We start from the raw sequence: 24302 nt of genomic DNA on the forward strand, positions 1-24302 counted from the left end.
ATAATTTTTAAATCTAGCGTAATGATATAAAAACCTGACAAATTTAACACACACACACCAAATATGCCAGACCAGTCTCACTTGTAACAGGGAAACAAAACCCTAAAGAGAAAAAAAAAAAGTAAATCATGTCAGCAGTTCATCCCAAGAGTAAAAAGGTGGTTTAATACTGGGAAAACTATTACTGTAACGTATCACTGGACAAAGGCAAGGTGAGTAAAATGTAGTAGCCATCATGGCTGTGTTTACAAAAAGAAATGTAAATATGTCACTGAGTGACAAATCTCACCAATCCTTTTATTTTGTTTTAATTTTTTTTTTGTAAGCAGTATATGCATGAATTTCCATTTTAAATCTATTATGATAGGCTTTTAACAAGGGACTTTAATTCGTTTATATTTCTCCATTACTAGGATATTTGATCTTACCTTGTATTTGCTGTTTCTGTTTTGATCCCTTCACGGTTCTCTACTGGTGTTTGGATTTTTTTTTTTAATTATCAGTGTTGTGTTTGCTTTTCTTTCTCCAGTGATTTTGTAAGGTGTACATTCAGTTTTAATGTTTATTGTGGTTATTTTAAGTTGTTTAAGAAGACCTTTTAATCCATATTTCTGTAGTAGTTAAATTAGAGTTCTTTTTTTTCCCCCCTACTGTATGTAAAATAAAATTTTGTTTACTTCATTTCTTTCCACTGCCTTGTATTACTTGGACAATATCTGTGGTTTTGAACCCTGTTTATTTGTATTATTTAGATCTATATCTGTTTTTAACTGCTTTCAATAATCAGATGGCTTTTCCATTTTTCAGGTTTTAATTTTGATTTGTGGGGGCACAACTGGTTTGAGTTATTCAAGAAGTTTTTTTTTTTTTTTTAAGATTTTATTTATTTATTTGACAGAGAGACAGCCAGCAAGAGAGGGAACACGAGCAGGGGGAGTGGGAGAGGAAGAAGCAGGCTCCTAGCAGAGGAGCCTGATGTGGGACTTGATCCCAGAACGCTGGGATCACGTCCTGAGCCGAAGGCAGACGCTTAACGATTGCGCCACCCAGGCGCCCCTCAAGAAGTTCTTTGAAGGAGGACACATGGAATCATATTTTCTGAGTCCTTGTTAGTAACATGTTTATGGGCCTTCAGACATTTTTTAAATTGAGTATAAAATTTCTGACTCACAGGGTTTCTCTCTTAAAACTTGGAAACTTTCTTTCATTGTTTTCTGCCATTTAATGTTGCAAAGAAGTCCAAAGTCCACCTGAGTTGCATTTTTTTTCATCAGGTTAGTTTTTCTGCTTTCATGTTTTTAGAGATTTTGCTTTATCTGTGTAATTAAGATTTACCTGGGGTGCTTGGGTGTCTAAGTTAAGCGTCCAACTCTAGATTTTGGCTCAGGTCATGATCTCAGGGATGTGAGATCAAGCCCTGCATCAGGCTCCAGGCTGGGCATGGAGCCTGCTTAAGGTTCTCTCTCTTCCTCTGCATCTGCCCCTCACCTCCTTCGCTCCCCTTCTTAAAAAAAAAAAAAAAAAAATTGCCCAAGATTTTTCAAGGTATAATACTTTCTTTACTGATTATTGCCTGACATTTAGTGATCCGAAAGTTGGGGGGAAATTTTTTTTCATTCACGAAAGTTTTCTTCAGCTTTATCTTTACTCATTGATTCTATTTCTTATTTTGTCCTTAGGAACAACTGTTTCTTAGCTTATAGCTCCTTTGTCCTCTAGTATCATTATATTTTAGTAGTTTTCATCTCTGACTTTAAGTCTACATTCTGAGACATCTTCTTTGTGTTCTGTATCAGTGAATTAAACTTGTCATAATCTTATTTTTACCTTTGTTTCCTCCCGTGTGATTTTAGTTCTTAATTATTTTTCATCTTTTCATCTTGGTCCGTCCTTGAACTTTCTATTTCAAACTTGGGAAAGCGTATATTGTACTGATGCCATATCGTTTTCTAAAATTTTGTTTATGAGTCCTATTTTAGATTTCTTTCCTCTCTTTGAATCATCAGGATGCTATTGCTCAGGAGCATTTGCCAAAAGACAATGTAGGTACATTGTCCATAGCCCCACATTTTTCTTAACTTGGCTTAAATTAAGCTCAGTTTCCAGGGTCTTTAATGGAGTTTTCTTTTTCTTCTTTGCCTGATTGTATGATATTCTGGACAGGTGAGCATTTGAAAAATGATAGTCTCAAATATTTACAACTACCCGAGGTCCTTAACATCTCTCCTATAGACAGTATTTTACGTGGATTACTCTTTTTATTTTTATTTCTTTTAAGAATACATTTCAGGGGCACCTGGCTGGCTCAGTCAGAAGAGCATGTGATTCTTGATCTCTACTCTTGATCTCAGGGTCGTGAGTTTGAACCCCATATTGGGTGTAGAGATTACTTTTTAAAAAATGCACTTCACCACTACAAACTCTTCTGAACTTCTTGCCAAGTTTTTTTCCTGAGGAATGTAGTCTCTGACTAGATCAAGAAACAAAATAGTCATGGAGTGAGAGGAGCAACAGGAAATATCACTGGCTGCTCTCTCAAAAAACAGCACCCATCTAGTAGAGAAACAGCTGCATGGCTTTCTCTTAGTATGTTTCTGAACTAGAAGAAAATAGTGAAAGAGGAGGTAGTGATCTTTATATCTACTTACATATGGCTTGTTCTCTCTCACAGAGTAACTGGTGGGTATTTTTCATTTCTGTTCCATTGGCTTATAGTACCTCAATTTATTCATTTCATTTTTTTTCAGCCAGTACTTACTAAGTTCTTGCTATGTGCCAGGCACTTTGCTAGGTACTAGTTATATATAATGTTGAACAAAACAGACTGTTTCTTCTTTAATTGGTGACAGGGGTAGTTTCTTGACTTTGTCAGTAATACATTTTCCTGATGGTATGATGTTTTATTTCCCTGTTCCTTTTTTTAGTATTTTCTGGCAAGTTAAGAAGGGCAGTATTTAAAAAAAAAAAGAAAGAAAGAAAGGCTGTATTAATAACTACAGTCTAGATACCAGTTTAAATTCTTTCTCCATATGGAATTTTTAAGTTGCTCTGGATTCAGGAAATAATCTCTATGAATAAATACAGTGTTCATTATCCTGATTTAAAGTAGTACTTCCCTAAGACCTCTCATCACAGCTAACTTACTACTGTCCTCACCTTTTTTCTTAAACTTTCTTTACTTTCTTAGTTAGATGAATAAAATGATCATAGCAACAAAATTACTGTGTTTTAGGGGCACCTGGGTGGCTCAGTTGGTTGAGCAGCCACTCTTGACTTTGTCTCAGGTCATGATCTCAGGGTCATGAGATTGAGCCCCACGTTGGGCTCCGTGCTCAGTATAGAGTCTGCTAGTCCCTCTCTGTCCCTCTCCCTGTCTGCACTCCCACACTCTCTCTAAAATAAAATCTTTAAAAAGTATTTTGTTGTTGTTGTTGTTTTTTACAGATTTTATTTATTTATTTGACAGAGAGAGACAGCCAGTGAGAGAGGGAACACAAGCAGGGGGAGTGGGAGAGGAAGAAGCAGGCTCCTAGCGGAGAAGCCTAATGTGGGGCTCGATCCCAGAACGTTGGGATCACGCCCTGAGCAGAAGGTAGACACTTAACGACTGCGCCACCCAGGTGCCCCTAAAAAGTATTATGTTTTATATGATGATCCCAACAAATGTTTTGGCATGATAGCACTTTAGCTTACCTTAGAGTTTTCATTCTGAAAGCGACTTATACTGGGGCACTTGGGTGGCTCAGGAAATTAAGTGTGCAACTCGTGATTTCAGCTCAGGTCATGATCTCAGGGTCCTGTGATCAAACCCCCCATGGGGCTCTGTGCTCAGTGGGGGTCTGCTTGAGGATTCTCTCCTTCTTCCTCTCCCCTCTACCCCAGCTTGATTGCACCATGCATTCCCTCTCTGTCTCTCCCCCTCTCTCAAGTAAATAAATAAATAAACCTTTGAAAGAGACTCATCTCTATTTGAAAGGTAAGCAGTAAAGCTGCATTAGGCACTAATAAATGGAGAATTACTGTTGGTTTTTTAATTTATTATCTGACATTTATTATTAAAAATAAAATTAGGCATTTGATTTTTCTTACCCCTTTGTACATAAGGAAACAAATAATTTCTATTAGAAAAAAAAGAATTTTGTATTCTTGTATTTAGAAAAAACTTACTGTAGAACTTTTTATATTTAATGCTGCCAGCAAATATTAAGAATTTTTAAACAAAAAATTAAATTAAAAAAATCACAGAATTTAGCATTTAAATAGACAAGAAGAAGCACAAAATACACATAGACCTACACATCTGAAATGTAATGAGTAAAGCGATTGATTAATTTTAGTAAGTAAACCTATAAAGCATGATAGAATATTGCTTTATAATTTGGATAACTAACATTTCTTTTGTAATTTGTAATAGAGTTATTGTCAAGGAAAGGGAACTTCGAGCAAAACAGAACCTGGCAATTATAGGACACATCTTATTTTAATTTCCCAGACTGTTGAATATTGAAAAACAAGAAAGCTTTCATGTGTGCAGAATTACATGTATAAGATTGTAGTCACCTGGAGGGTAAGGACCCTATGTAAATTACCTTGTGCCTCTGAATGTTATAGTCAAAAGAGGCTTGTTGCTTTTGATGAAGAAGACACAGTCCTTAGGGGGAATACAGTGTCTGCCTTAACCTGTAGTAAGATAAATAGTAACGTTTGTTTTAAAGGTGCTAGTCAGAATTTGAAAGTAAAAAAAAAAAAAAAAAAAAAAAAAGAGAATTTGAAAGTATTTTCATGTTGGCTACGCCAGTTTGTTCACATCTGGTGCACTTGTGTTAAATTTGTTGTATTGGGGAGGGGAACAACTTTATCAGGTGAGTGCATAGTATGTTGTTCACAGCTCTTTTACTTAGGGATTAGAAATCTTCTGTCCCCTCCCCCCAGCTATATCTGTGCACCTGCAGAGATCCCATAGCCCTAGTGTACAAACTGTAGCTGAAAATCCATCCCAGATTGAGAAGAAGAACCATGACTAATTGGTGCATTGTAGTTATTTTGTAGCAGAGGTAGATTAGCAGTGCTGAAAGATGTAAGCTTTATGTCCGCTGGACACTTGCCTGAGCACTAAATTTGATTTGTTTTCCACAGGTTTGATATTTACAAAGTTGTTTTGATTATTTGTATTGTGCCTGAATAAAGGGATACTTGAGAATAAAAGGACAATTGATGGGTTTTCCCAAAACTCTTAAAAACAATCAAGTTTATATAACATATACCTTTAATTTTAAACTCATAAACTGTGTGTTTATAATAATTGATGTGCTTATTTCTAGGGGCCACCGACAGATGCTCCTGCGGTGGACACAGCAGAACAAGTCTATATTTCTTCCCTTGCACTGTTAAAAGTAAGTATTGAATAGAGTTACTTGCTTTAGAGAACTCTGTTGCTTTCACTTTCTTTTACTTGGGAGTATTTGTCATGTTAACCCTCAAACTTAAGCCATTGCTCTAGGTGCATCTGTAAAATAAGAGTGTTTTATTTCCACTGAAACAAACTTAGGTTATTTAAAAAAAAAAATACCAAAGATATTAAAGCTTTATATGCATGTATCTTCCTCTTTACAGATGTTAAAGCATGGTCGGGCTGGAGTTCCCATGGAAGTTATGGGTCTGATGCTCGGAGAATTTGTTGATGATTACACCGTCAGAGTGATTGATGTGTTTGCTATGCCACAGTCAGGAACAGTGAGTACTTTTTATGGTTGCCTGCTGTAAGTAAATGTGTTTCTTTTCTCTTTCCTTTTCCTATGCAAAATAATTTTGATCACATTATATTTTCTCTTCCTGATAGGAAAAATCCATTGTAAGATTAATGATAGAAATTTCTACCCTGTATGGAATTAAATCATTCATCTTTTTTTTTTTAAATCATTCATCTTTTAAATGCATCAAGAATTCCCTATAGGTCCACAAATTGAATGATGTTAGCATTAAATCCCTTAACTCATACTTTCAGCTCTAACTAGTGTAGCATACTAGATTTATAAGTTAGTTACCCTAAAATAGTAGGCTTTTAATTTGAACACTCCATTCAGAAGATTTTAGAGACTCTTTTAATTAGACTTCTAATTCACATACGTTATCTAGTCCTCACATTTTATTCCTTTTGATTTGAAATCTAGTCTCCCCCCCCCCGTTTTTTTATAGATGGTGATAAATGACTCTTAAGTTTAAAGTATTCAAAATGTTAAGTTTAAAGAAACCAAAAAACTATGGCAAACTTTAGTTCTTTTGCCCAGGCGTGTTAATTTCTCTAGAGAGGAAGTATTCTACGTACAAATTTGGAAGTCATCTACTTTACTTATTTAGAATGCATTATTCTTTAGAAGGTTTTTGTTTTGCTCTTTTGTTTAATGCATTGGACTTGTATAAAAAGGTATGCATTTAGATCTAAAGAAAATGGCCAAAAAATAACAACCATTCTGCCTTTCTTATAAAAAACTACACACAGGGGCGCCTGGGTGGCTTAGTCGTTAAGCGTCTGCCTTTGGCTCAGGGCGTGATCCTGGCGTTCTGGGATCGAGTCCCACGTCAGGCTCCTCCGCTATGAGCCTGCTTCTTCCTCTCCTGCTCCCCCTGCTTGCGTTCCCTCTCTCGCTGGCTGTCTCTCTCTCTGTCGAATGAATAAATAAAATCTTAAAAAAAAAAAAAAAACTACACACATATCCTTCTCATCTGTTTGCCTAGAAAAACGTAACATGTATATTTTTCTGATGGTTGTTCTTTCCCTACTATGCAACATTTCTCTTACTGAGCCTTATAAAATAACTGGATTAAAGAAATTGTCATAAAGCTGTTTGCTTTGTTTGAGGCTCTTAACTGTAAGTATACCTTGATAAAGTAGATAATAGAATAAAACAAGTTATATTTTTATTATTTATTTATTTATTTATTTATAGAGAGAGATCACACACTGAGGGGTGGAGTGCAGAGGGAGAGGGAAAGAATCCTAAGCAGACTCCATACTTGGCGGAGCCCTGCGTGGGGCTTAATCTCATGACCCTGAGACCATGACCTACACTGAAATCTAGAGTCGGCCGCTTAACCAACTTAGCCACTCAGATGCCCAAGCATTTTAAAGATTTATTTATTATTGTTTATTTGAGTGAGTGAGAGTGTGTGTGAGTTGGGGCGGGGGCAGAAGGAGAGGGAGAGGGAGAATCTCAAGCAGACTCCCTGATAAGTGTGGAGCCCATTGTGGGCTCGATCCCAAGACCCATGAGATCATGACTTGAGCCTAAATCACCAGTCAGATGCTTAACTGACTAAGCTACCCAAGCACCCCATTTTTTTAAAGATTTATGTATTTGTTGTTACTTATTTTAGAGAGAGGTCCCAGCATTTTAAACAGAGTAGTTACTACAGATTGCAGTGTATTTGTAAATAATGCAAAATATAGAAAAATACACAAATTTTTCTCCAAATGGACTAGTTTGTTGAGGTAAACTAATTTAGATCTACTAATTTTGTCCACCTGGGTATAGGGAAATATGCTATGTATTAACTAAAGATTTAGATTTATATCTTAGGCTATTTTTATATCTTAGGCTATTTTTATCTATATTTACCTTTTCATTTCAGAATATGAAAAAACTAATAAAGTTAACTAGTATTTCTGTTACATGTGGTCCTTATCAATTATAATAAAAAGTTCTTAAGCTTTAGTATCATTATTTCCTCGTAAATGCTTGTTTGACAATATGAAATAGAAGATTTTGATCTTTGTGTTCATTCTGTGTAGTAGATTAGAAAGGTTTTCTTCTGGCCCAAGAGTTAGCTAACTTTCTGTAAAGATGTAAGTTCCTGTCGCATATTCTTGTGGTTTTTGTTTTTTTCAAATACCCTTTTAAAAAAATGTAAAAAACCTATAGGCAACAGATTGTATACCCCTATTCTTGAGGATGCTTCCTCAATTGGAATTCAAATATTGTTTGTTTTGGTAGGAAGGAAGTGCTTACGTTGTTAACGATTTATTGGGATAGATTAGAATTAAATTCCTAATGTTAGAAGAAAGCCTTGTAGGAGTTAAAACGGCAGTGAGCTATCACTGGAAAGATGACATGAATGCCTTTAATTCTTCCATGTTCTAAAATTTTTTGGTTGACCTAGCAAGATAACATAGCATTTAAAAGACTTGGTTATAGATTGTCTCGAATGGGGAATTGTGGGGGAGGGAGAGGGGGATAGAGAATCTTTTTTTTAAAGATTTTATTTATTTATTTATTTATTTTATTTATTTATTTGAGAGAGAGTGAGTGAGAGATAGAGCATGAGCAGGGGGAGGAGCCGAGGGAAAGAGAGAAGCAGACTTCACGCTGATCAGGGAGCCTGATGTAGGGCTCGATCCTGGAACTCCAGGATCATGACCTGAGCCGAAGGTAGACACTTAACCAACTGAGCCCGGTTGAGAGAGAATCTTAAGCAGGCTCCACACCCAGTGCGGAGCCCAGTGGGGGCTCAGTCTTAAAACCCTGAGATCAACCCTGAGGTTTGGGGGTAGCTTTTTGTTCAGTTAGAGTGAATAAATGTTTGTGGCTCTTTTTTCATAGTTCTAAAACTAATGATGTTTCTTTCTATCTTAACCAGGGTGTCAGCGTGGAAGCAGTTGATCCAGTGTTCCAAGCCAAAATGTTAGATATGTTGAAGCAGACAGGAAGGTAAGTATTTTAACTGATTATATAAAGGAATAATGGGAAATATTTTTAGAGATGTATTTCGAAAATCTGGATGTTTATGAATATACCTAGGGGAAAAAAGCCATGTAGTTCATGTAAAGGTATTACTCTCAATGCTATGTATCACCTACCTAGTATCTCTTCTTCTAGAGTCAAAGAAATTTGCCAATGAGAAAACTGCCTCATGTTAAATTTCGCAACCATCACATAGTAAGCTTGGGCTGTAGCTTCCCTGTTTAACAGCATATGGAGTTACTGCCTAGTAACTTATAATTGAAAGAGCTTGTATGTTCCATGTATTGAAACTGAATGACTCTGATTTTTAATTATATTAAGCATATGCTTTTTAAAGAGAGAGAAAGTAGAATGCAAATATTCTTCAAGTTCCCCCCCCCAGATTAAATCTCAATAGTTGTCATTCTCTTGCTCAAATTCTTCTACTGTGGAAGAAACTTCAAAATTAATGTTAGCAAAAGGCTCAGCAGCTGAGCAGAACAGTGCAAATTGGTTTTTGACTGAGTTCCTAGTTCTACTGCTGGTTTAATTGATATTTAATCCTTTCACAACAGTGGATCCTGGTGTCCATTGTTAAAAATGTACTCTGCCTGGAAAATCCAACTCCCAACCTAAGGAGTTAAAGAGTAGATATTTACTTGAATGCTGAAAGGGTAAAACTGGCTCAGAGAAAGTGTGGTAACAAGGTGAAAAACTGAAAGCCTTATCTACCACTGCTAATGTGCATCTCTTAATGATAGCACTCCTTTGTCATGCTTATTCATTTCCATGTTTTCTGGATAATACGGTGTATGATTTCAGTGTTTCTAATGGTGCTTTTTTCACACCTGTGCGTTTTTCATCTCTTCTTAATTTATACCCTGTTAGTGTGTTGTTTCTTTTCATATCATAAATGTGTATTACTTGTTCTGTTCTGAACCGCTGAATGCCCTCTTTGTTTCAGGCCTGAGATGGTTGTTGGTTGGTATCACAGTCACCCTGGCTTTGGTTGTTGGCTTTCTGGTGTGGATATCAACACTCAGCAGAGCTTTGAAGCCTTGTCGGAGAGAGCTGTGGCAGTGGTTGTGGATCCCATTCAGAGTGTAAAAGGAAAGGTAGAGTAGATTCTATCTTTATTAGCATCTGCTGCCACATTGCTTCCAGATACATTAAATTAAAATTTCTTTTGTTTAAAGCAGGATTCTTACACAAAAAAAACCCTGTCTGTGTACTTAAAAAAACAAACAAAAAAATCTGTACAAGTTGAAAAATGTGTCGTCTTGGTATTATTAGCAATATAACTACTTAGAGATTTGTTTCTACTTTAATCAGCTATTGTCTAATCGTAAATGTTTATTTTTAAAATTGTTTGTATTTCATAGATTTAGGAATGTTAGACCATACTAAAAGCCTGCTGTATACATTTTATTAATATACACAGGTTATTAATAAACATTGTTCTACCTTCCTTTATTTTAAAATAGCAAATTTGGGATTGGCACAACATTTTATGTATCTAGTTAAAGACACTCTGTTTTGCAGGCAATGTGCAGGACATATTCTGGAGTTGGATGTTCCAAATATTTTAGACGATGAAAACTTGACCCAAGACTTAGAATCAGCCATTCGCATTTTTGGAGTGAGGACACAGATGAATGATTTAAATATGCTAAATGATTAGGAAAAGAGATTAACTTGCAAAGCATATTGGGTTATAGTTGTTCTTTGTTGAAATCTTTTGTTCTTGTTTAGTTCTTTTTTTCCCCTTCGTTCTCTCTCTCTTTCTTTCTTTTTTTTATTTCTTTCTTTCTAGCCCCATATGCCATTTTCCTATTTCCTGCCTCATGACAGCAGGGAGCAGCTCTATTATCACCTTCACAGAGCTGTCTGCAAATGTGAGAGGCAATTCGATTTTGCTCAACCACAGGGAGAGTGGATTAGAAAAACTACAGAACATACAGAAATTGGCTAGGTGGTTACTGCTTTAAAATACTGCTGAGGTGTCTTGTTTGAGCATGTACTTCCATTGTAGTGGAGAATAATTGTTAAAATAAAATCACAATACATTTATGGAATCCTTTTTATGCAGCTTTTACAAATAATTTTTAGAGCACTTAAAAATAAATATTAGCTTGCTATCTATCAGACCTGGAGTTTGCTAGTATTGCAGATTACATTTACATCTGCTCACCAGCTCAAACAAACTAAATGAGGCTGTTAAACATGGAGTTTTTATCTGTCATGATTTGAAGTTGTACACTTTCTGACATCATATTATTATGATGAATAAAAATTGAGGCCTTCTCTAAATCATGATCCTATTAGATGTGATTTAGCTTTTCAGAGGTGGAATCTAGCCACAAAAACAATAATAATAGAAACCGATACACTAGACAATTCAGAATGGATTACTTCTGATGCTTGCTGTGTACCTATATTTCAATTTACTTTTTTAACTAAGTATATTGTTACTTAACTGTACAGATAAAAAGAGTTGAAAATCCTTGACATTTGTTAGTTTTATGAATTAAAGTATAGTATAGTACTTCTTAAGTTTAATTCCTCATTAAGGTATCTTTTTAATAATTCAGATTAACTCATTTAAGTAATAATTATCATTTTAGAAATATAACAGAATTATCTGATTAAGTCTCTCCACCACAATATTTACAAAAAATCACTGAAGCTTAATGTTAAATATAATTAGAGTTCTATTTTGTAGTATTAGTGTATCTGACTTTTTATACTTGATTCATGAGTTGGTGGCCACTTTGAAAAGGAAAATATAAACTTAAATACGATGAAGGAAGACATTCGGAAAACAATATAAATATGTATTTTTAGTTATCTTGTTTATATATCTTAAATGGCAGTTTTATAACTGGAATTTGCATTAATTTCTAATTAATCATAATTCATGTTAAAAGAATGAATTTCATTTAAAAATATACTTTGACATAACTGTTGTCATATGGTAAAATGTAGTAATTTTTTCAAAATAATATATCTAAAATTACTTTATAAAATCATAGGTAGCACTGTCTAGGTTTATATGTTGTGAAAAAATATTTTTTAAAAAATTTAGTATAAATATCTATCAGTGATGATTCACATCACTTCTTGTACCTAACATGTAGACTCATACAATTTCACGACCTAAAATAAGGATCCAGTCTTTCTCAATAATGTAACTTCATCTATAGGATGTCTGAGTTTGGTTGTAATTTGTGGTTCTTTTAGTGTCAAGACCTCTCAAAACTATGAGCCAAATTAAATGCTAGTAAATCCATGGCCAGAGTGTTCCAGGTAAAATATTAAACCCAAGAATATAAGCTTACAAAAACTGAAGAATAGCATAGTATTCTCCTTCCCCTTCCCTGCATGTGATTTATCAAAGCTGTCAAGATATTTAGTAAGACAATGATTAGATCAAGAGTTAAAATGACAATCTATATGTAAATTATTCAAGTTGAGACTCTGTTCACTTAATACCTCTTTCCTGTAAATTTTATATTTTCATTTTTATAAATCCCAGTATTACCTATTTTTGAGCAATTAGGTAAGCACTGAATCTTTGTAATCTCATTAATTCATGATGTTTGATTTCCTTTTATAGTGACTTGATTGTATCTTTATGGAATTATTGCTGGGTGCCAGGTATGATAAATATTTCAACTTGTCTCATATATTCTTTAGTAATTCTGGAGATACCATTATTACTCCATTTTATCAATGAAAGGGTAAAAAAATTAAGGTCAAAGAGATTACTTTGCCCAAAATTATAGCATTATTAAGCAGCAGAACAAGGATACCAATCAGGTCTATAAAACTTCAGAGCTCAAGCTGTTTTACTGGGTCTTTAATATTAGACAATTATGAACTATGTAATTAGAGTAACTCAGGATTGGAAAGTGAGAAAGTACCAGAGGTTATTGCAAGACTTTTTCTTAACTTATATGGATAGATACCACTCCCTTCAGTGTAAGTCAGGGTAAGGGGCTACACATTTCTCAGTAGTTCACTGTACTATTTATAGTAGTTACTATGTATTAATTGATTTTCCTCATATAGTATTTGTTGTATTAATTTTAAAAAACAATTTAGACAGACTCATTCCTGTCAGCTTTTGCAACGTCCCTAGGACCAAACATTGAGACCTACATAAATAATAAAATATACTATATGATAAAGAATCCGTAGCACTCTGTATATTATGTAATCCTGTAAATATTTTAAAATGTTTAAAAATGTCCTGTAAATGTAAAAAATGTTTAAAAGGTGGAAAATGATAACATGTATAATTTAAATGGAGAGTAAGCTATAGAAATTACTGATGAGCTTGACCCTAAACTTAACAGTGAAATAGTTTTTAAAATTTTGTTTTAGTTTATTTGTAAAATACACATATTCAAATATTTTAAGCTTCAGTTCTCAAGTAGTAAAGTGGCAGCCTCTTGCTTAAAGTTTTGTTATCTTCTATGTTCAGCCCACAGCTGGACTTGATCCAGCAGCAGATTTAGAAGTTAATTTAGCTTATAATATGATTATACTTCTTTAGGGCAAAAAGAATGATGACTTTGTGCAAAGTCATAAAACTACCATACAACTATTACTACTTTTGAGAACCTATTTTCTTATCACAATTCCTGTCAGCAAAATGTTCATATGTTACCTGGTAACTGATAACAATCTTCATGTTCTCTATTTTGAAAACATTAAAAGAAAAAAAACACTAATAACCCTTTAGTCCCTATAAATCTTCATACTGGCTGAATTTTCTTGAGAAATTTTTATTCCAACTGATCAGAAATAACTAACTTATCAGCAGGTATTTCTTAAGTGCATCTGATGTGCCTGTGTGCTAATGATTCTGGTATATAAAATAGATAAAAAACCAGTCTTTGTCATTTTGAGAAGGTAAGTCATACACATTTAGTGTATGCCAGATAACATACATCCAGTGAGCCAAATAGTATTCTGCCATTTATGTGCTGATAATCCTACATTGCATACTGATAGAATACAAATTACACTGATACTGCTTTGTTCTATAACTAAGTATTAAATTGGTTGCTAGAGAGAGAAATAATTCAATGAATACTTATTCAGAACCTTGTATGTGCCAAAATGGAATAAAGTAGTACTTGTATAGCAAACATAGTAAATACAAATTAGAAGAAAAAAGAAATTGGTATGGCTGCACAAAGTAAGTGAAGCTTGGACTGAGCTTTGATAGGCGGGCAGGACATCACTCAGAAAAGAGAAGTTTGTCCTTCTGGAGAAGAATGTAGAAATAATTCTATTCCAGGTGGTATACTTACCTCTTTGTTCACGCTTTTTTCACAGATATATTAGAATGTAAAATGAATAGTTTTTGATGTTGTTATTGTTGTCTTTATTCAGCATTTTATAAAAAAAGATGGGGCTTTGAAAAGTAAATGCAAATATAGGAAGAAAGAATTAGGGAATGAATATTATGAGAGTTTACCTTTTATTTTCAGAGATTTATAAGGTTTTATCTTTTTCACGGTAAGGATGGGGCAAGCATTTTACTTATCCAAAAGTTTTGTATTAGAAGCTTTAAGGTGGTGGAGAATTTTAAACTATAAAACAATAGTTTGTTTTAGCTTTTTCTTATTATTGTTCAGAAATACTTATCATAAAGGCAGGGCATAGAGTAATGAAGAGCACAGGCTTTGGGATCAGGGCTGCAGTCAAATTCCATTTTTATCTCTATCTCTTTATGGTATGACTTTGAGCAAGTTATCTATCTTGAGCTTCAGTTTTCGTGTCTATAAAACAGGGATTTTAATACCTATCTCCTAGTATTATGAAGCCATATGTCTTGAGTAGAGATTAAATTAATTGCTACTTAAATAGATTAACAAGTAGCATATTTTAAAATATAGAATATGAATATTTCTGAGAATTTTTTTAAGAACAAGTCTTTAACTATGTTGCTCACTTTAAGAAGGTAAGGGTAATGACTACAAAAGAAATGAAAACTTTCCCTTGTATTTTGTACCTCCTAATTTAAGAAAATCTGAATCAGCTGATTTTTTTATTGAGCACTTACTATTTTTCTGACATATTTCTCTAGGACATGCAGATGGAAAGAAAAATAAATATATTAAAATTCTAGCCTTTGAAGTGATTAATTTCTCCCATCCAAATACTAACCAGGCCTGACCCTCCTTAGCTTCCGAGATCAATGAGATCGGGTGTGTTCAGGGTGGAATGGCCATAGACTAAAGGTAGTGAAAGATATTTAGAATACGTGTTATTCATAAGATTTCTTTTGGTCAGTATCCCATAAGGGTCAGTTAGGGCTGGATAGTCCTACTCTCGAATTGTATACACATATACACACCTTTTCTTCATCTAGTTTTCCAGATTGCAAGAGAAAAATAGAAAATAGGACACATAAAAATTCTATTTCCACTCCTAATATAGCTCTGTGAGCATACCCATCCAACTCTTGGAACAAGTTTAGTTACTATATTATCTTTTGTTTGCTTCCTGTTTTACACTCTTATTATCAGAAATTGTCAGCTAGGAATGTTAAAGCAATTTTATGTTTAAAGTTCTAAGAAACATAAATCTTATATGGAACTAATACTTCTTAGTATAGTTCTTTTAATTTATAGTTTCTGTGTTAATAATATAGTCTTTGCGCTACTTTATTATTGTTTAGTACTTACTATGTATTTTGAGTGGTATAAATCTGTTTCAAATTAGTTCAAATTAAGCTGTTTCAGTAAAGATAAAGGAAAACCTTTAAAACTCTTTCCATTACGTGTAAGAATATTATTTATTGACTTTTGATTCTGAAATACTTTCCTTTTCCCAATCTGAGGATGCTTGGTCATTCACCAGATACTTACTGATCACTACTGTGTCACAGGCATACACTGGGACATAAAGAACAAGATCTACTCTCTGTTGTTAATGCCAGTATTGTACCAGCAAATGCAAACTATGACTTTGTATAAGAAGCCTTTCCATAGCGCATATATTTTAATAAGCTTAATATGTTCTAATCATTGTAATTTCCTAAAGAATTTAGGATTGATTATGGTGCTAGATAGTCTTGTAGGTCATAGTTGATTCCTCAGTGATTATTCTTAGACAACTAGTAAGCTGATTAATAGATACTCACTGCCACTTTTTTACATTCCAAATTGCTTTACTGGGTGCAGTTTTTATTCCAAATTAAACACAGGTCAGTGCTTTGATGTTTGGATTTTTCAGTTCACTATGCCATGGGAGAGTATTTTATGAATTCAAAACTGATCATTGATAAGGAAACGGGAAGTATATATTTTGTAAAGCTAGTAATTAGATTTTTATAGAAAACAAATGCCCCCTTTTTTTTGAAGGAGAAATAAACATGAATGGTAAAACTATGTAAAATGCTTTCTTTGGAGCTCTTGATTTCAATAGATATTTATTCTATAGCGTATTGTGTGTGCAAGGTACTCTGCTGGGGAATGGGTATTTGATGGCGAATAAGACACAAACCTTGCTGTCAAGTAACTGAATCTAATAGTAGTCTTTTCTTGCTTTTGTGTTAGGAGAAAGTGTTACATCAAATAGCTTGGTGATGAAGAGTACTAGCTTTGGCATGCTGTATAGGTACAAATCATGGTGGTAGCACTTTGCTGGTTGTGTCATCTCATTTAATTTATCCAAGTTCTCTGAGCCTCCATTTTCTCATCCATAAATTGTGAATATTAATGCCTACCTCTTGGTTGTTCAGAGGCTTACCCAAGATAATTTCTGTGTGATATTTAATTAATAAGCTCAATAAAAATATATAAAAGTGTACACATCCAGGTATTAACTTTTACGTATTTTTCTTGCAAAAATGACCTTGCCTAGTGAGAGATGGTAGTTTGAGGGTTATATTTGCACTGCTTCTTTGAAGATGATGTTGAAGCACAAGCAATGTGTGTGAGTCCTTTATTCCCCTTATCCACCTGCCTTACCACCTTGTTAATTAACATGGTTGAGCTCTAACTTCTAGTCTCTAAAACTTCTTATTTCTTTCCTTTTTGGGGAACTATCAATAAGCATACCAACTGTATTGCTTTAGTTTGTGTACCAGAAAGGAATCTGAAGTCACTTTTCCATTTTATGTAGGCTGGGTGAGTAGCCACCAGATAGAATTGGTATTCTAAGTTGGTATCAGGCCAGTGACCCAGAAGTGATAGTCTCTTATAGCTCATAAATAGTCTAGTTCAGTTTTTAAGTTTAGTGTTTATTTGTCATAGCCTAGAAATATCTGTTATACAGGAGTGTCAAGATTCTAGGGATATTGTTACTTTTAAAAAGAGATAATATTTGGCATAACTATACTTCAAAAAAAAACTTTAATTAGGAATTTTTCTAAGGAAATAGATGTCTTTAAATGTTTCTTCCTAATTTTCTTTTCTTTTTAAAATATTTATTTAAGTAATCTCTACCTGCAGTGTGGGGCTTGAACTCACGACCCCAAGATTAAGAGTCGCATGGTCTTTGACTGAGCCAGCCAGGTGCCCCCTCTCTACTTTTCTACTGGTGTTTTCATATGTCAAGTGTCTGTGGATGCCAAATTTATAATTCTGATGTGGTTTTGGGAGTAGCTTTTTTCTAACTTTAACACTCTGTTGCAATAACAGTACTCTGCTCTGTTTACCAGGTCATTTGGGGTGCTCCAAGAAGCACGTTCCAAAAGGGGAATTAGCTATGCAAGAGATTTATTAGGGTAAATACCTGTGATGGATAAAGGGGACAGCAGTACAGGTGTGACCCTGTGTAAGGAGAAAGGGAAGGTAGAGTTGGGAATTGGGTAGAATTGGGAAGGTAGGAACAGCATCAGACTATATGGCATGTTTCTAAGAAAGTTTCAACCAGACTGATGGGGAGTCCTTGAGACAAAGTTGCCCGTTAGAGGAATCCGTTCTCTTTATTTGGCAGGAATGGCTGGTTTCTAGTACCCCCACATTGCTCAGTCATTGGCTGGGCGTAGCCCGAGGGAAACATGACCTGGGGTGAACTCCCAGAAGATCCAGAGGTGTATAGCATGTGGCGGTGGTGAGTTAGCTGTGCTCTCTGCAGCAGCTTCTGTTGAACGGAGGTCTGAGCTGGGCAACTCTGTGACTGCCACAGTTAATAACACTAAGAACTACAGTGGCAGATATACATTTATTTTATTTAATCTAATCACCAACTCTGTGAGGTGTCATTCATGAGCAAATGGAGACATTGAGAGCGTAAATAACTTATCCTGGATTGCTGAGCTAGCCAGTGGTAGAACCAGAATTGTAACTTAGGCAGGATTCTGCCTCCAGTTTCTCAAGCATTTAAGTACCTATACAAGACTGACTACATGCATACCCTAAAAAATTCTGCTGAACTTTATGATTTAACTATGTTCTTTTTATAAAGTTTTATGAATCTAAAAATGTCTAATTACCTTTTGCTGTTTCTAGTTTCTAAAGATCCATTTGTTTTCATTAAGGCATACATGTTCAGAACTTGTGGCTTTACCGTTTGAATTTTGATGCATGTCTTCACTTGTCAAAAAAAGTACATTATGCTAGTTACACCCCATCCCCCATCTCTCCCAGTATATTGAAGTTGTACTACAGATCTCTAGCTACAGTAAGCAGTTCTCCAAGGATGGAGAAAGAAAATGTACATACACATAGGAATTTCTTTTCCAGAGCTAAAATTGACATTTTATAAATAATTTCCGTGTTGCAAACTTGAGACTAAGAAATCACAGCAATTCAGTGATATGCATTTGGCATGAGTCAGTTTTAGTTCTTAGTGCTTTTCATTGGAAATGGCATAGAAAGTAAGATTTCTTTGAATTTTTTATGCTGTGGGCTTACAAGAGACAGAAGATGTTTTTCTCTTATAGATGCTTGGCAGTGCATGGCAGCAGAAGTAACAAAAGGGTCACAAACCCCAGCAGTACTTCCCAGGTCACATGCACCCTTAATTTTTAAAGAATCTGGAAACAACCTAAGCAGTTGATAATAGGTCATTTCTAGGTGATAAAGGGTATTTGATATGGAGTGCTGCTTTTCTTTCTACACCTAGCATTTTTTATAGTCATTTAGAGACTTTATGTTTTTAAGTATGTAACAACTGGTAACTGAATTACAACTTTTTTCTTTTCTTTTCTTTTTTTTTTTTTTGATATTTGACATTGATTTTGAGGTCTTAAAATTTTTCTTTCAAGCTTTGTTAAAAAATTACTTCAGTTCATTTTATTTCTAAGCACTTTCCATAGTCGTTGACTTCAATATAAGTGGAATTGGAAATGCCAAAGGCAGCTACTGTTAAGAGACAGAGATGGAGAGATTATAATTATAGTAACTACTGCCAAAAGTATTTATGCATTTTTCTTTCAGACACCTTTGTATTAAAGTAATTTTAGGAGCTTTACAATATAGCCTCCTTTGAATGTAAAAATTGGGAAGCATGGATTGATGCTTTAGAAATTTAGTCTAGTCTCTCAGTGACCTAGCAGTTGATATGAAAATATGAATTTGAAAATAAATAGCATATTGGGTAAACTGTACTATACTCATGAAAGAAGCCAAAAAATTATGGATTAAACTGAATTTGAAAATAATTACAGTTTTGAGTCCTAAACCAGATTCATTATTAAAATGAAATGATAGGTTCTTGACCCTTGGGTGTGCTTGGAATAAATATGGAACACAGTATTGTTTTTAAAACTATTTTGCTTTTATAAGCTAAGACAGATGTACAAAAAAGATGCAGTTTTTATTTTGTATTGGCAGCTTCCAAATATTTAGTATCTATTTCCAAGAGTTGCAATTAGTAAAGCAACCATGGTACTGAAATCTGCACATCCCACAAGCTAATTATATTTGCAAGGTCAGAGTGAATACATATTTTCAGAAAAATAAAGGGTTATATAAATATGTGTCTTCTACTTGGCTGTTATATCACAGTTTGTTGATCTGGAGTATAATGTGTACAATTCACAAATTTGTCTGATAACAGAAAGTGGTGTGTGATTGTGTTTATTTTACTAACCAGTATATTCACAGCAATCACTTCCAAATATCTCTCCAGTAAAGATGTGTTAATTACAAAACAGACAAGGTCTTCTATTATATTAAAGCTACTAACAAGAAGACAGCAGGAATCACACATGTAAATAGCATCATCAACCCCTATTTTAGTCCTCTGTTTTGATCTGTGAGTTGCGCATAGACCAAAGGTGCTATTAAAGACTGAGTGTATGAAATAGGCAGCATTATATGAACAAAATTTATTCAACAAGAAAACAGACCTTTAACATGAATTTAACAAGCCTGAGAAATTATAAACTATCATATGCTGCAGATTCATGCAGTGATAATAAACAAAAAAGGAAAGTAAGAGGTTTCCCTAAGCTAGCCAAACTGCTAATGGTTTTGTTATAAGCTGTCTACTGTTGCAGTGACCTCTGAAAAGTCTCAAGGCACTTGTACCAGAAAAAAATTAAATGGTCAGGCTGGTGAATAGAGATTCAGTGTGGTATATAGGACTTCAGCATGGAAAGGAATTTTAAAAGTCTAGCATCACATTCCTGAAAATATTCTTTATACTTTTATTTGGAAGTTTTTGTTATTACATATTAATGAGGTAATTTTTGTGCGAAGTTTTTGGCTAAATTACTCTTTGTATTTATAAGCTATAAACTGGACTGGATTAATGTATGTATACTTTAAAACAGACTGTTTAGAAAATTCATATAGCTCCAAAAATGGATTCTTTCCACTGTCCCCTTCCCTATACTTAATTAATCTTTGGGGGTTCTTTGTGTAGTGTATTGTATCTAAGATTTCCTTTCTTATCCATGGAGTGACCACTTTGCTATCATTCTGTTGCATCATGCTGTAAATACATAAACATGGAGAAACGCCTTCAGCTTATACACACCTCCAAGTGCTCACCAGGGCTTTTTTTTGAATCTTACTGTGGCATAATTAACACCTTCTTCACCCATTGCTCATTAGTGCACTGGACATTAATGAGTCTATTTTGATAGGTTGCTCTAAAGGAGGAGCCCACTTATTCTCACAGTGCAAAAGGCAATTATAAAATTGTACAGAAATTAAAATGTAGACTATATTGCCATATTTATATTTTTATTGCGTACTAAATCTAATTTTGGTCTGCAGGTTGTTGAACATGTTAGTTTCCTTAAGACAGTTGCTATAGCAATGGTAGCAAATTCCTTTAATCTTGGTGTACTTAAAGTATTCTTTTCTATTGGCTCTCCTATTGCTGCTCAGGATTTGTCAATCTAAGCATGTCATTTCACATAGGCCATCATTCATTAGTTGAAAAGTATATTACTTTTTAATTTTTTTCTCATTTTTTAATAGAATTTAATTTTTTTGTTTTAGGTTTGTTTCTAACTGATCGTAATACCTACTTAGCTGGTATTTTCATTCCCTTTTTATGAAGTTTCACACCTGCTTATAATATTTCAGAGAAATATTACAGAGATTTTTGCATGTAAAATAGCTGCCTGCTGTTTTAGTTTGAAAGTGTTCAGTATAAAACAACATAGAGGCATTTTGTTGTGATATATGATGGAATTTTCATAGTTTTGTAGGATTAGTTTTTTCCTACAAATGATTTTACTGAAATCTTAAAATGGAATCAAAGTATTTTAAGAACAATTGGGCCAAAATGATGCTTTGCTCTTAAATGGTGACAGTTTTTAATCCTGCATTTATTTAAGTACATCTATTAAAATGGTCACTTCTCCTTTTGCTTACATTTTAATTTTATCTTATGTGATTTTTAGTAGACAATTTTACTTCTGTATTTTTTAAACAAGTGTTTGAAATTATTTATAATATTTGATTAAAGCATGTCTGATATTAGTACCTATTTTTATTATTGTTTTATGAAAATAAATGATAAAATATGTAAGTATAAGCAAGAATTATAAGCCCAGGCCATATTTATTTATATGTAAATGTGAAAGTTAAGTCTGAATTATAGTTATTGTATAAAAAGAAAAAGGAGTTTTCACAGACTATTAAATCATGTATGTTCTGGGGATACTTGGTTTTATTTTGAGGCAAGAGGACTCTGGGGAAATTCAAACTGTTAGAAATAAAAGCAAAATTTCAAAGTTGATTTTTTTTTTTTTTTTTTTGTGGCCTGCCAGCGTGGACACTTGTAATGCTTTGGTCTAAGTTTGTATCCTTTGTACTGTTTGTTGACCCTTTGTGGTAGCCTTTTAGAAAGGGTGACTTCTTTCTTTAGATCTTGTTCTTTAGTATACAGCATGTATACATACTTACTACAAACAGACTTTTCAGACTTGATTAGATTTCATTTGGCTTATCTTAAAAGTAAATTTGATTTTCTACCTCTTACTCAACTATACTTACTCAGCTATACTAAAACTATGTAGAAATGGGAAACAGTCTAATTGATGATAGCTCTTATAATGTTAATAAATCTCAGGTAAAGCACTTTTAAGACAAATCTAGAAAAAGGTATTATCCTGTTTTAAGATTTTTTTTATGTGACAGAAGTATTGAGTTTATACTCTAGGTAATTGATTTAAATTCCCAGAAAGAAGCATCGGTCTTAAAGTCCGAGCGCTTTACATAAAACTTCACAACATTTAAAAGCTTTAACGAGTTCTTTCAAAACCATGATAATGAACAGAAAAAAGTGTTCAGATAATATGTGGTTCTTGTTAAATCTCTTAATATATAAGAGCTAACATGATACAATATCATGTAAGAATTTGAACTCTTTTTATACAGAAATATTGAATACACTTAGAAAAAGATGATACCTATCGTTACTTCTTTACTATGAACTTACGGCCATCTCAGTCTGTACTATGTTCCTGGCTTTAAAGCACAGGTGACCTTGGTTTTCTTGTATTTGCCTCCTATGCTTGACAGTGGCTTGGATATTTAAGGCCATCAGACAAGGTATAAAGTCTTTTATAGTCACAAGAAGTAAAAGGTATCTGACTAGAAGAGAATACGTGGAGCAAGTGCCTTGCTGGCTGTAATTTTGTTGTCATTTCAAGTACTGTGGTAGTATAATTGATGTGACAGGGCTGGGCTTTACATGTGGTCCCTTAGCTTGTGCTCACTTTCAGTTGTAGTTTCTCTTTGTCATGCATTTTGATTAGGTAAAATTTAGGTGACAAACATATGCACACCAGTGGAGGCTGTTTGGTGTGTAAGTTTAGTAATGATGTGTTTCAATAATAAAGATGCAAAGTTAATATTTTTCTTTACTGCTTCATGAAAATTGCAATAATTGGTGTCACCTTACATTACAAGATAGAGGGTGGTGTGCTGATGGCACAGTCAGCAGGAGGTTCTTTTTTATTAATATTATAATTAAATGATTTTCTGGAAATAGGCCAGAAACAGATGCAAGTTGATCATGCCTGTCCACTGTTGCTTGGCATCATCACTTGCTTTTTAAAAAGAATTGACCTGACACCTTATTTTTACAGGTTGTTATTGATGCCTTCAGATTGATCAATGCTAATATGATGGTCTTAGGACATGAACCAAGACAAACAACCTCCAATCTGGGTCATTTAAACAAGCCATCTATCCAGGTAATGTCTGTATTTGATAATGTGTTAAAACTCTGTTTTATATTTTAAAATCCTATTACAGATGGCCATTTTAAGATCTAATACCTTAGCATTTTAATTTGTTTGCAATTAATATTTCTTGTGCTTGAGAAGAAGATTATGAAAACACTTGCAAAAATTAGGTTTACTCATCTATGAGTCCGTTTTTAGTGGAGTCTTTAAACTTACCTGACATAGTTTGAGGATACTCTTTTTGGAAGCATAGTAGAATTTGTATCTTGAGAGTACCTTATGGCTTTGCATGGTTAACATTGTAGTAAAGGACTGATACAAGTTTTGGGTAGAGTGCACTAGGGGTATCATTATTGATTGGTTAGTAGACATTTCTCATAGTATTAATAATGGGAAAATTGATATACTTTAAGAGACAGAAACTGTTCCTTTTAAATGGTACTTAAAACTTTCTGCCTTTTTTTGTTTACTCTCCACATTTAAAACAAATCCTACAAAACAGATCTATATTATTACTTTTGATTCATTTATATTTTGTTCTAATAATGTCAGCCACCATTATTACAGTTATGCAGGCATTTAATATCCTCCCGAGTGATTAATGTGTTTTTTTTGTATCATTCACATGTCTCATTGTTTTTACACAAATCTTTATTGTCTGCAAAGATTATTTTAAATGTGTTTTTAAATGCACCACAACCTGTGTCTATATAGTTAATTGCTTCTCTGAAGATTAATTAAATAGACAGAAATACCATGTTTGGTTAAATAGAACACATAGGACAAAGACATTATAGTAGCTATTGCTTCTCGCCTTCTGAAACCTGGCTCTGTCATATGATTGTCTTTGGGGAGTTGTGGCTTTGACAGTTAACCATGGTTAAGCCTGAGTTACACTCTGATAACTTTACACCTTTAGACACTTACTTTTGCAGCAGTCACTCATCTGAAATCTTCGTCAAAGTGAA

The 24302-nt window shown here is 33.9% G+C and overlaps 1 protein-coding gene across 1 annotated transcript in view; it reads left to right on the top strand.

Moving 5' to 3' along the window:
* PSMD14 (proteasome 26S subunit, non-ATPase 14) overlaps window positions 1–24302 on the top strand; it is a 99019-nt gene that overhangs the window by 51733 nt on the left and 22984 nt on the right. Inside the window, exons 4-8 of the mRNA XM_045780828.2 lie at window positions 5322–5393; window positions 5614–5733; window positions 8635–8705; window positions 9682–9832; window positions 23236–23343. Of these exons, the coding sequence (XP_045636784.1) occupies window positions 5322–5393; window positions 5614–5733; window positions 8635–8705; window positions 9682–9832; window positions 23236–23343 (522 nt within the window). The remainder of the gene's footprint in view (window positions 1–5321; window positions 5394–5613; window positions 5734–8634; window positions 8706–9681; window positions 9833–23235; window positions 23344–24302) is intronic.

This window comes from Ursus americanus, chromosome 1 (genome assembly GCF_024610735.1).
Source record: "Ursus americanus isolate L20-20 chromosome 1, mUrsAme1.1.p, whole genome shotgun sequence".
NCBI classification, from domain to species: Eukaryota; Metazoa; Chordata; class Mammalia; order Carnivora; family Ursidae; genus Ursus; species Ursus americanus.